The sequence below is a fragment of the Solea senegalensis genome, linkage group LG14 (assembly GCF_019176455.1).
Source record: "Solea senegalensis isolate Sse05_10M linkage group LG14, IFAPA_SoseM_1, whole genome shotgun sequence".
Taxonomy (NCBI): domain Eukaryota; kingdom Metazoa; phylum Chordata; class Actinopteri; order Pleuronectiformes; family Soleidae; genus Solea; species Solea senegalensis.
The window spans coordinates 2,952,739-2,966,019 of record NC_058034.1 but is presented as its reverse complement, the minus strand read 5'-3'; the positions used below and the strand labels follow the sequence as shown (position 1 = coordinate 2,966,019).

At 39.0% G+C, this 13,281-nt stretch overlaps 3 protein-coding genes across 4 annotated transcripts in view; 1 reads left to right on the top strand and 2 right to left on the bottom strand.

Moving 5' to 3' along the window:
* Nucleotides 1-5,338, bottom strand: part of ralgps2 (Ral GEF with PH domain and SH3 binding motif 2) — a 72,698-nt gene extending 67,360 nt beyond the window's left edge. For both annotated transcript variants that reach the window (XM_044043513.1, XM_044043514.1), the window contains exon 1: nucleotides 5,188-5,338. The gene's annotated coding sequence lies outside the window, so the exon portion shown is untranslated. The remainder of the gene's footprint in view (nucleotides 1-5,187) is intronic.
* A 601-nt stretch (nucleotides 5,339-5,939) lies between these two features.
* On the bottom strand, nucleotides 5,940-9,907 carry LOC122780346 (cytochrome c oxidase assembly factor 7). The gene is made up of 3 exons (XM_044043221.1): nucleotides 9,566-9,907; nucleotides 7,854-7,994; nucleotides 5,940-6,791 (listed from the first exon to the last, which is right to left on the bottom strand). Exons 1-3 carry the CDS (start codon nucleotides 9,669-9,671, stop codon nucleotides 6,358-6,360), a joined length of 681 nt encoding a protein of 226 aa, XP_043899156.1. The 5' UTR covers nucleotides 9,672-9,907; the 3' UTR covers nucleotides 5,940-6,357.
* Nucleotides 9,908-10,079: 172 nt separating this feature from the next.
* Nucleotides 10,080-12,353, top strand: LOC122780347 (PWWP domain-containing DNA repair factor 3A-like). The gene is made up of 6 exons (XM_044043223.1): nucleotides 10,080-10,148; nucleotides 10,768-10,918; nucleotides 11,474-11,569; nucleotides 11,651-11,836; nucleotides 11,961-12,049; nucleotides 12,162-12,353. Exons 3-6 carry the CDS (start codon nucleotides 11,552-11,554, stop codon nucleotides 12,286-12,288), a joined length of 420 nt encoding a protein of 139 aa, XP_043899158.1. The 5' UTR covers nucleotides 10,080-10,148; nucleotides 10,768-10,918; nucleotides 11,474-11,551; the 3' UTR covers nucleotides 12,289-12,353.
* Nucleotides 12,354-13,281: the final 928 nt, after the last annotated feature.

Genomic DNA, 13,281 nt, shown 5'->3' with positions numbered 1-13,281 from the left:
TATTCGGTGTTAAATATGGTGCCACTATAGGGATATTTAAAAACCAGATCAGGTACGGTTCAGTGCAGCACCATAAAACCATGACTTGATATCAAACCTAAACGCTGTTGGAGTAATCAGAAACCGTCATAAACCAGAACTTTGGTACATAGTTTTGGCACCAGTGCTCTCATGTCATCCGACTGACATATTTACAAGAGACCCCTCACAACTAGCAGAAAAAAGGAGGAGGGAGCAGGAAGTGGGGTAGTGTGCACTGTGAATGCAGCATACTGTGTGTTTGCAAGGGGTGAAAATGTGGCTGTAACAAATATTTGTCTGAATTCTCTACATTTTATTCTGATGAGTACATATGTCAAACATTCTTATTAATCTATCAGATTTTTTTTAATCCTTAAAACACAGATATATATATATATATATATATATATATATATATATATATAAATATATAAAAAGAATGTTTTACAAGAAATGAAAACATTAAGGAAATAGCCATAAAGATTATATCTGATTTAATAAGTTATGAGTTAATCTTCAGATCTTCTGGTAACATTGAGGCCATTGTGACATGGGTTTATCTGTGTTTGTGTCTCAGCAGTCAGTCACAAGTGACTCTACAATGTCCCATTTCAACACAGGTTGTGTCCGACTGCTTTCGGTGGTTTCTACTTCCCCTACAAAATCTGTGTGATTACAACACAGCAGGAACCTCGTGATAATCACGCTCGGAGCAAGAAGAAGAGACTTTTTCAGAGGGGTTTACTGTACTTCCTGAAATGTTGTTCTGTGGACAATGAAGAAGAAAGAAAAGAAGCAAACTGCTCGTACCTAAGCAGTGAAACAGAGTCTACCACTCAGATTTCTACCACTCAGACACCAGGACAGTACATTATCCTCTTCTTTTATCTCGTTCTCACACATAGTCACGCACACAGTCTGCTAATCAGGTGCTGCCCATGCTCACATCTACAACACCCACTTCAACTGACTGCCAGAAACATTAGAAGCACCCCATGTATAAAAAGTCTTTATCAATCACACATGAAATATTATTATCAGAGTTAATTTAACTTGAGGTGCGGACAGAAACGTTTCACTCACTTCACTGATGTAGTGCTCAGGGTGTCAAAATTAAAAAGTTTGCATTTGTTCTTGTAGCCAAGGGAGGGTGGGTATCAGAGGCAGACTGTGACTGACAACATGTGTCTTCGCAGGTCCATCTGCGCTGCTTGGATGTGCCAGACAAAGTTACCTTGGCAACTGAGCTACAGCTCTGATAGGAGTTCACAGAAAAGAAAAAGCTTAATGCAGCACAAATCGCCTCAAGAGTATGTACACGACAGAGAAGCAGACATCAAGGCGACTGCTTCTAGGAAACTTAAACAAATGCTGGAGTGAACATGATGTAATGTAGAGCAAGGAAATAAGTTGAGAAACACCACGAGCTGAACCCGATGACACAAGCCCATTTAGTGATTTATCCCCTTCTCTTACAAACACACAGCACTGATACTGAGAGGGGGAGTTTCATTTCACACACACACACAGATGTAATCTCTAACTAATCACATTTACAGGCCTTGGACAGAGCAGCTACACAGTGATGAACAGATGGCCCGCGTACACAAGGCATCGCCGGGATTAGCCTGGCCCAGAAGATGTAGGTGGTACGTAGAGTTACCAGGAGACAGTGTCTCACTAGTTCTTTAATAAATGACACAAGAGATGGGGGGGAGGAGTTGCTGTGCATCTATTAACATATTTTTATCAAAATTATTATATTTTTTCCTTGAGAATACACTCTCTGTTGGTGCAAATCAACATTTATATGGAGATGACTGTGTTATACACAAATTAAGAAACAGTTCTTAAACCAAGTGTGCTCTTGTTTACTCTTCTGTACGGTTGGGAAGCAACAGTTGCAGTTTGCACCTGTTGATTTGTTTTGTTTACAGCCAGGAAGTGAATTAAAGACCAAAGAAACCCCAAAGAATATGAAGTGAAAATTCAATGCAGTATTTTTTCAATAGACAGAGTACAAGTGGAACTTGTGTTGCATGCTGAATAGAATAAAGAATCAACCACTTTACTTTAACGACTTGGACAAATGATTCAGATGTACACATAATAAGCTTTCACTCATAATTTATCACTAACTCCTAACACACCATTCTTCTTACATGAGCCCATATCATGAGGTAAAAACCAGGAAGAATTCCAAAAAGATTCCTTCCTTGACATATGGAGGTCTGGCAATCTTCAACATTTGGAAAGAATTAAGTTTCGTCAGCGTCATCTCACCACTCAATCAAATAAAGCTTTCAGAACTAGTATGATTGCAATTGTGAACACTAAGTAATGAATACATGCATTCTTCATCTCTTTTTTACTATTATATAAAAAAAGAGGCTGCTGAATCAAATGAGATTGTAATGGCCGTTTTCTGCATGACACAATTCCACAGCAGCACTGTAAAGGCATGCAAGTCATGAGTCTGAACCAGTGACCTCTGGGTCAAATGTTAAGTGTTGAGAACAGCAGCTCCACACAGCCATACTAGATATTGATATGGAACATTCCTCTGAGCCCTTTAAAATGGACTAGCAACAGCAATGTCAAACGGGACATTAACAAAGAGTGAGTCAGACAGAGGACTGAGTGGAAGGAGAAGGAGAAGAAGAAGAAGAAGAAGAAGAAGGAGAAGAAGAAGAAGAAGAAAAAAAGCCGGACTACTAGTAAAAAGTGATGAAACACATTGTGATTACTATTTCCACCAAGGAGGGGCAAATTTGGATGAAAAATTCAGGGAAATGTAGATTATGGAATTTGCACATTGGTACATACAAGTATATTATCAATCAGTGCATATCTGGAGCTAATTTTGGATTCATCAATTTACATGAAACTATGGCCACTCCTATCATTCTATTTACAGAATAATTTGTCAAACAAATACAAAACCCAGATTTCAGCTGTGGTGAAACTTAAAGAATGCAGAATAATATGCTATTTCTATACGCTCTGTCTTAATTAGAGTTCAGGGTTGCAGCAACTAATTGTCCACTCCAAACTACTTCGCTAACTATTATGATAAACAATACATTTACACTTTATAAAAGTGTTGATATTTATAAATAAAATGAGATGATGCGAGATAAGGTTCTTAAACGTACTTTGCTCCTGTGCTACAGTAAACTAAACAAAATAGGCCACGAGAAGTTTGGAAAACAATAGCTAGGGCTCCGTTATCTTGTTAAGGAAAATGTGCATCCCTGTGTGTTTCCGTCAACTGTTGTAATGCAGATAATGGGAATTCATTGGAATAAACAGTGGGAATGTTAAAAGGTGCAACTTGACGGAAATAAAGACCAACAACAGCTGTTGCACTGTGGTCACATTTTGTTGCCGTGATGAGGTAGGTGTTCCCATTATGTTTTGGTAAAAATTGACCCACTGAATAAAAAAAAAATCAAGAAATCGCCATCTCCTATAACAGGTAATACTGTAAAGAAATAATATCTCTGTCGATACTGATTGAATTTGTACAACATTTGGTATGTGTATGCATCATCCGCGACTCTATCGTCAGAACAAGTTTAATTCAGATTTAGAAGTCCCAGTTTAACAAGTTTAGATGAAAAGTTCCGTTATCCCAGCAATATCTTAACAGATCAGGATGAATTTTGTAATGTAAGATGATAATAACTGTAAGCAGATTCAGTTATATACAGATCCAGTGGATCAAAATGTAAAAAATTCAGGTGCTGGTATGCATAATGCAGGTGATTAAGTGTTCAAGCCTTGGCGGAGGTCTGCACTCTGACTGCTCTTGTTATAGTCATATTATCTTCTAGTACAAGTAAGTGAAGGAATGTTGTGGTTTCGGTCCACACATAATTCCCCTCACCTGCTTTATCGCAATGTTTCCAGTACAACGAACTGTATAATTGGGAGGGAAATGTAATAGTCATGTAATTTCCAAACATCCTCTTTAACTAGCTAATCCTGTTTCCAGTGTACTCTGCATCTACTTATTTTTAATTTCCTGTATCCATTATTTTTTAATCGCAAATCCAAAATGCATTAAAAACAGGCTGATGGAAACCCACAGACATTTCACTCTTAATGACAATTAATGAACCAAATAAAATGATTTATCGAGAGAGAATTAATTGATTGATCACGACAATAACTGTTATCGCCCTCAAAGGGCAAAAGGGTATAAGAAAATTGTACCTTAATTGTCATTTTTTATCAACAAATATTTAAACAGTACATTATGCCCATTTGAGTAGACTACTGAGCATTGTTAGTGATATATTTAAGTCTTTAAGTCTGACCTGGGAGGACCCTCTCTTCCTCATGATCTAAAACATTATTATTTTTTAAATTTCAATCATTTCAGAGCCACAAGCCACAAAACCACTGCACCTTTTTCTGCGACCAATATGTGCTATGGCGGAGACAAGACAGGCTATAACTGCACACACAAGTGTTCGTGGGTGAACCCACGCCACACCCAAAACACTCCCCGGAGGGCAACTGTGCAGGGGGTTCACCGCCAATGAGCTATCCACAGCACAGAGAGGCTGCAGTGGGCATGGCTGCTAAATCAGCTTTACTGGGCTAACAAGCGGATAAATAGGTCGACCAAAAAGTCCCCAGCTTCCCTGAACACGAGCCAACTGTGAGGAGACTTGAGTAAACAAAGTAAAAGACTGCATCCGGGGAATCACGCGTGATAACTAACCGCCTGTCCTCACTCTCTTCACAATGCTTTCTAATATTAGCATGTGTAACTCTATCTAACGCTAGCATGAATCGTTAGCTTAGAACGGGGAGCGCATGATTTATTACCAGCATGATAATCAAACTCCCCCGCGCCGCCTCTTCCTATGCGTGGTTGTGGAGCAACTGTGTCTTCACGTGGGAGCAGGAGAACGTCCAAAAAAGGGTCTAATATGCATTGCTGCACCCACAAATTGACAGTTTAAACTCCAATCCACCCGGAAAATAACCCCCGTCCCGCCTCTTGATGGATGCCGATTTTACTTAGATAATGGGAGCACCCTGCAATTAAAAACAAACACACCCAAACCATCCACGGGGCTTAGCTAGCTACGTCGACGGCTGGGAAGCCGCAAAATGAAAACAAACTTTGCCTCCTGCGGTTCGTAAACTCACCGAAGTGCGCCGTTTCTTCTCTTTATCCTCCTGCTGACATTCCAGCGGGTACATGAGAAGACAGCGTGCAGCTATCAGTTTTTAGGCTAACGCTCGGAACACGACGACGCGGCTCGCAACAGCTGTCCTCTGTTTTGAATGAGGGCTGGGGAGATTCACGTCTGATGGGCGGAGCTATGGGTGAGCGGGCGGGGCAGTCCGCCCATCACCACGAGCATATTTAAATCTTTAAATATTGTCGCATTTGTATTTGCGAGATATTCAGGTTTGTAATCCAATATTTGGTCAAATCTGGACTTGGACACACACGGTTTGTTGTGGTATCTTCAGGGAGAAAGCGCTGTGAGGGGTTAGAAACGAGCGCAAACTTCATGCCTGTGATTGTGGCTCCCTCTTGTGGCCAAAACACAAAACTGCAACACCAGCTCAAAGTGTAAGTAAACTAGTACTACAAGTTGTTTCAACGCAAAATCTTACTTTTACTAACCAGTCAAAGTATGCAAACAAACCCCACAGTGAAACTAAAACATTTTTTTGCAAAAAAAAAACAGAAAAGATGGCTGGGATTATACAGTATGATCATTTTTGTTCAAAGCAGAATGTGTATTATTATAAGCTTCATTTAAAGAATCAGTATGCTATATTGGCAGAATGTTATAAGTACATTTTAGTGTGTATTCGCTTCCAATTAGAAATCATTTGGTTTCCATAGCCTCAGAATAAGCCATTCATATGTAGGAAAGGCAAAGGTCTTGCTTTGAGGTCACCATCTTGGGCCATTTATTAAAATTCAACACTTAATTTTCACATTGGACCTTTAGCCAAAAATCTGGCTAAGACAGCAGACAGACTAATTATAGTAAAATTATATAATAATCATAAAATATCAAAATATACAGCATGAAATTGTCATTTGTGTGATTCAGTCCATTCAAAAATATCCAGTGAGACCAGATCTAGAATTCATCTTTTTTTGGTTGATTTTTAGGTCCGTCTAAAAAAAAATTACATTCACAATACTGTAATTAATGACAAACTGCTAAAAATCTGAATTAAAATCAGTTTATTACTTTTTACATTTCTTTCATAGGTATGATTGAACTCAAAAAGTAAACTTTTACTATTTACTTTGACTGAATACCAAAACAATGACAAAATGAAGTGTCAAATTCATTCCCCAAATTTCAGCTGCCGTTCTTTTTCTAAACCATGCAGCTCCTTTGCTCGATTTTTCAGCTCCTCTGCTTTCTTCTCATCCTTCTCTGTACCATCGCCCAGTTTGTACATGCGACTTGCATTGGCACAACCCCACACGTGTCCCAGCTCACAAGCTCTGTTGGCGTACTTCAAAGCCTGTGTCATATCTTTGGAATTGCCCGCAATGAACATAGTACTGAGGTTAAAGCAGGAAGGAGCGAAGCCACCGGCACAGGCTTTCTCATAATACTGCCGCGCTGCCGTGATGTCAGGACCTCCTTCCATAGCTTGTCCATCATGGGCTAACAGGCCAACGTTATGACAGGCATCCATAGACTTCTTTCCTCCAGCCTGGCAGGAGCGCATAAAGTATGAGTAGGCTGTTTTCAGACACTTGCTCACTCCACCTAGTGGAAAGATTTAGGAAATTTACAAAGAGTACTCATACAGACGATGCTCTGCAGTCAAGATTATATGCAAGTATAATACTTACATTTACCAGAATTTAAACATCTTAAATTCACACGTGAGCAATTCATTGTGAGTACAGTTTTTAATATCAAATAGCAAATATTTCCAACTTTCATGCAAAACCTTTTCTTGGTACTGTAGACGGCGTCTACAGGACTGTATTTAGCTTGGCTACTTAAAGTCGTGTGATTAATCTCTCACGTAAATCCGTCCATCTGTGCACGACAGCATCGAGACCTTCAGGAACTCTGAATACTCTCCCACTGAGTTTACATTTCTTTAAAATAACAACACATCCTTTTAGATGGTTAAACCTAGTGCTGTTGTTGCTGCTGCTGCTGCTGCTGCTTTTAATGTGGTCATTGTTGCTCTTGTAGTGTTATTACTGGTCTTTAATTGTTATTGTATATGTGAAGAATGGTTGAATTAAAAATATATCTTTGGTGATATATCGTCATCCTTCCTAATGCAATACGATAATCGATGCAGTGGCGCTGCTCAAATGAATGAGGGTAACTTTGTCAGAAGGGAGTTTACAGCAGGATAACCGTGGAAAAGCATTATTTGTATTCAGGGGGTTTCAAATGAGCTATGGCTTCTCACTTGATTTATAACATCAGTAGACACTTCTTGATCAGCTAATGATCTCAATTACAAGTAGCACGTTTTGTAAACTATGTTCCCATTTAGAGGATAATGGCAGATAAAGTACAGCACATGTGAGTGTGATTGACAGCTGGTTTCACCCTTGAGTAGCCTGGTTTGCTGGTGGCATCTGTAATCTGGCTGCAAAACCTCTACATGGTGCCAGCCAAATCACAAATGTGAGTTCAGAGTCCAGCATGTACATGTAATTTCTCTCTTATCATAACCTGTCATATTTTTTAGTTTGTTTTATGACATGCAATAACCTATGAAGTACATTTCTGAAATATTAGAGTACTGCCCCAAAACACCAGAGGGTGAAAACATACAGCAGGCCAAGCTGGTGTGTTTACCTTTGCCAGTGATGTGATAAGCCCCAAGTTTGTAGCAGCTCTCTCCATATCCATGTGTTTCACAGTTACGTTTGAGCACCTGAGCTGTAGCTTCATAGTTTCTCTTCACTCCTTCCAAATAATCTGCAAGTCTCTGGCAACCTAGAGAAGAAAAAAGATTTAAAGAAAACTTCCCATGTGGACCTGGGATGTGTATGTTTGTGTGTGTGTGTGTGTGTGTCTCTTTGTGAGGACCAAAAAATGAATAGAAAGTGAGGACAATGCGGCTGGCCCTCACATTATGACACCCTTAAAAATGTCTTTTTCAGGGTTAAAACCTGGTTTTACAGTCAGGGTTAGAATTAGGTTTAGGTTAGTGTAGGGTACAGGTTAGGGCTAGGCACAGTTGTGATGGTTAAGGTCAGGGTAAGGGACTAGGTTATGCATTATGTCAATGAATATCATTTTATGCCAGCACACTATAATAAAAACGCGTGTACAGCATCTATGCGATGACATCAAACCTCTAACGTGCGCGTGTAAATTCCATTCACTTTCAATTGGCAGACGGGCATCACGTAGGCGTCACGCAGACGCTGCACACGCGTGGTTTGACGGGTGCGTGACGGGTGAACTACGCCTCAAATACGTGACACGAAGACCACGCGTGACTGCTAATTCTACATGAGCGTACAGACACACACTGTGTAGTGTTTGTGGAAATCAAACAGCGAGGGGTCATTTGTGCCGTGCCACGTGCGAACGCAGCGGACGCCTGTGCGCACCCACGTCTCAATGTACACATAATGATCTACTTTATTTACAAATACTAATGTTGCATTCTCTGTCATTAAAACCTTAAAAATATGTGCCTGGTTGTCATAGTCAATAAAATCAGAAGAGAGCTTCCCCCGTGCATAAAGACGCAAATGCCGCTGTTCACCACGCAGGTGCTGAAAAGTGACAACACATCACTCACCGTCTACCAGGACAAAACACATGCAGATGACCAGTGGCAGTGTTTTGTAATATCCTCAACCTGGCTGCAATAAATGCCTCAATTCTTTATAATATCTATACCTATAATATAAAATCTTTAAAAACGTTGATGACACGAAGAAACTTCATCGTGCGCCTCGCGTCGTGGAGCGTGAGCCCCAACATGAGCAAGAGAGAAGTGAAATGATTTGATATACGTTAATGCAATAATTAATTCATTGATTAAAGAGGTTTAAGGTTTAAGAAATAATGCTATTGAGTTATAAATGAAAAAGAAATAAGAGGGAATCTGGAATTTCAAGAGCGGATTCCATTTCTGTTTGTCAATAAACACATTTTCTCACTTGTTAGAATTCACATTTGTAAGTGGGCATGTGGGTGTTTTCTGTGTGCGTTCCGGGACCTGTGTCCTCTCATCATCTCTGCGCTGTCATATGTAATTGTACAAATTACACGCTGGTTGTAGGCTATACCTGGTCATATTGCTGTTGGTTATGTTTCGCGTGATGATTACATGCTGCGCTAATAGAGTATAGGATGATAAAAAAAATATATACGTACTGCAGGTTAATAACTGGCATGACACTTCACGCACGTGTATCGCACGCGTGTTTTTCAGTCTTTATGCAGGCGTAGGCGACGCGGTTAAAGCGTTTTAGTATAGTGTGCTGGCATAAAATGCCCCTGATAAATAAATGCCCTCACTGTGAATGCTATTCAAACGTGTGTGTTACCTTCAGGATCCTTCTCACTGTGGCACTGGAAGCTGTACTCTATTCCCAGATTGTCCAGAAACTCCTTCACTTCCTTCTCGTCTTTAAAGTCGATAAGTCCAGCCATGTTATCGGTGTTGACCTTTCTGTTAGGTAATCACATGTGTAGCACTTGGCTAAAGTGCTACTTAGCTTTCACCACATCCACTGAGACCTGTGACCTTGTTGGACGAATGAATCAGCGACGTCGCTACAGCGTTTCCTTCGAATACAAATATCAGCAAGGGTAGTCACGGTCTATCGTAAAGTTGCTATAAAAGCTCATTTAAAAAGTGTCTCATTTAAAACGTTTCCATCCAAAAAGAGAAGGGTCTAGCTGCAGACCCGCAGACCACTCAACGAAACGCCCCTTTACTCAACGAAACGCCCCTTACTCAACGAAACGCCCCTTCACTCAACGAAACGCCCCTTCAAACTACACGACGCTCTGATTGGCTCTCAAGAGACTGCGTCTGAAACGTGATGAAGTTTACGTTGACCGAGTATGAAGGGAGAACCCGAAAAAGTAACACGGGAAAAACACGGGAAAATGACGGAGGAAAAGGTAAGAATGGATAAAAAACACATTTTGATATTGAACACTGGATGAATAGTCATTATTTGTATCCGTTAAATCAATTAAGTGCAGTTTATTAACCAGTAATGTCTGCATGCTGTAACGATAGCGACTGTAACAGTAAGCAAGACGCAGCGATTTTCTCCCTTTTTTTTCTTTTTTTCCTTTTTTTCTTTTATTTATATGTACAGGTTATAACATTGACAATATAACATTGTCTCATTTTCAACCAAGAAACGTATAAGATAAACTATATGATCTCTATATATTAGTATTTATCTGTTTTTTAATCTTTAAATGACTCTGACAAGTTGCACACAGCTTTGCTCATTTGAAAACGTGTAACCTCAGTTCTACAATTGTTAAGATAAAAGATTTGATGATGAATAATATTTTTCATGTTTAGAAATGAGAAGTTCTGTTGAATCACAGTCAACAGTGTCATTTGATTTGATTTATTTCAGTTAGCCTGCATATATTTTAGGACAGGGAAAGTCTTACAGGCTAATGCAGTCCAGTGTATTACTACTTGATTCTGGATTGAAAATGTTTCCATGTTAAAAATACAAAATACAATTTTAATTTACATTTACATTTTCTCTTATAGAGCAACACTACGTTCAGTGAAGGAGCAGACCCTGAGCTGAGGAGATGCGACTCGGACACTTATCAGTGTCTGATCTGCACAAAAAAGGGGAGCTATGCAAAGCTTGTGTCTCATCTGCAGGGACACCAAAGGTCAATGGTGGAGTACGGTGGTAAGTCCTAAATTATCAAATATTTTTTCATTTCAACGCTGAAAGGCTTTAATTTCCCCATGAGCCTTATGTATTATTAAATGTGATGTTATTTCTGTTTGTCCTGACCATGGATAACTGTGACCATCAAACTATTCAACTCATCCATTTGAGTATCAGAAACTCAAAATAAGTAAAGTAAAGTAAACTAATGCTGGAGCCATTTCATCTATGTGTACTGTACTTCATGTGTGTAGAATCTTAAGTCAATGTGTATTTTATTTTCACTCTTGTTGAGAATTTAGATATTGAGAAAAAGTTTCAAGATTCCTGCATTTTTATAGATGCCCCTGATAATAATGATTGTTCTCAGAAGTAATGTAACAATTTGCCTCTCAGACAGGCTTATCTGTATATCCATTTAGGGCAGTGATGTTACTGTGGCCAAACAAGTTGCCAGCCAGGATGACACCTCTTATCAGAGGAAGTGCAAATAATCAGGGAAAGAAAATGTCTTATTCAAAGTTCTTAATCACATGTATTCAGTGTTGCATATTATGTGTAATTTAATTTTAGGAAAGGGCCCAACAATCCCAACAGAAGTGACGCGAGGCATGTTGTCTGTTAACCAGTGTAATCACAGAGGATCAGGGCATGCTGCAACACCTTAAAGTGAGTGACAATGGCATTTAGTGTGGTGTTTGTGTATTTGTATTTGAATACCCAAACTAAAATCCTAAACAATTTTTATAGAACATCATCACAGGCAACACGGTGTCTCCTTGGGCCAAGAAACAGGACAGGGTCATCCTTCTTTTTGAAGATGATGAACAAGTGGACAAAGTCATGCACTTCTTGTCTGAAGTACTTGAACGTACTGAGACAGACAAGAAGTCTGCAGATCCAGTGGCGTTTGTAATGGATGTACTTTTGCCAGAGGTGAGATCTCAGACACTGACACTGATTTGTAGACTACATGTGTTATATGACTGCATATGTCTGTCTCCTTTTAACACATGGTCACTGTCTAACACAATCTTAAATCTTAATCTTCATGCCACAGGCAACAGTACACGCCCTCGGAGCTGTTCACTCCATCTCCCTGGACAAAGCCAAGGAGATGTACATGCGTGGCACAGAGTTTGACTCAAGGTAAGCCGGATAGTTTAGGAAACTGTTAATCCAATTTTCTGTTTATATCTTATTATGTATTTGAGTGTCTTTAACGACTTCATTATTTTGCAATATCATTTTGTCTTGTCAGCGAGATAACCCAGCTTGGGGAACAGCTTCAGAGCCACATTTCCTCAAAAGCGAGGCAGAAACTGGATAGCTTCCTGAGCAATTACAAGAAAGCCTTGGAGTGTGAGGAATTCCTCGGGCGCCTGTAATCCCTGGGTAGTGAATGTGTCTGCTGGATAGTCTGTTGTGTATAAAATAAAGAAAATATATCATTCATCACTTGTATTCATTACATGGATTTGAAAGTTATACAACTTTCTGTGCAGATTCAAGGGTTTCAGTGCATTTGTTTTACTTTCATCAAAAGACCTACTGATGTCCAACTGGCTGGGTTTGATTCAGATACCAATGTTTCACATATCTTCCTGGAAATAGGTAACTCTAAGGTATCTCCTTAATGACATACTCAGCAGATCTTGTCTACTTAACTTCTGTCTACCACCACCTGGACCACACCAGCACAGAATTTAAGGAGGGTTTCTTTCAGGTTAAAAACCTGATCAAGTAGACTTTTATTAGTTCTAATCGTTGTTCTGTCCAGTTGAACAACATGTCAAACTACAGACTAATAAGACATTCAATAAATGTAGGCCTATATTAAACACACCTTTTTGTAACATACAGGTTGCCATGATGTTGGAAGTTTGCAAAAACAAATGAAATTATTCAAAGTGTGTGTTCAAAGTGGAATTTGTGATATTATATTGTATAAACGTGATATTATATTGTATAAACGTGATATTATATTGTATAAACGTGATAATTATATTGTATAAACGTGATAATTATATCACATAAACGTGATATTATATTGTATAAACGTGATAATTATATCACATAAACGTGATACTATATTGTATAAACGTGATAATTATATTACAAAAACGTGATACTATATTGTGTAAACGTGATGTTCAAAGAACTTTTCCAATCGGCATTTATATATTTTAGCAGTTTGGCTATAACATTTCATACATTACAAAGTGACATTAATTATTCACAAATTTCACACAAAGTACATTTCTGTGTTCATAAAAGTCAACACGAGTATTTATTCTTCTCTTTTCCTGTCGCACACCGGGATAAAAGTCTCTTGTCAACAAGTGTCTATGAGATACGCGTGTGTAAATAAAGTTTCAATA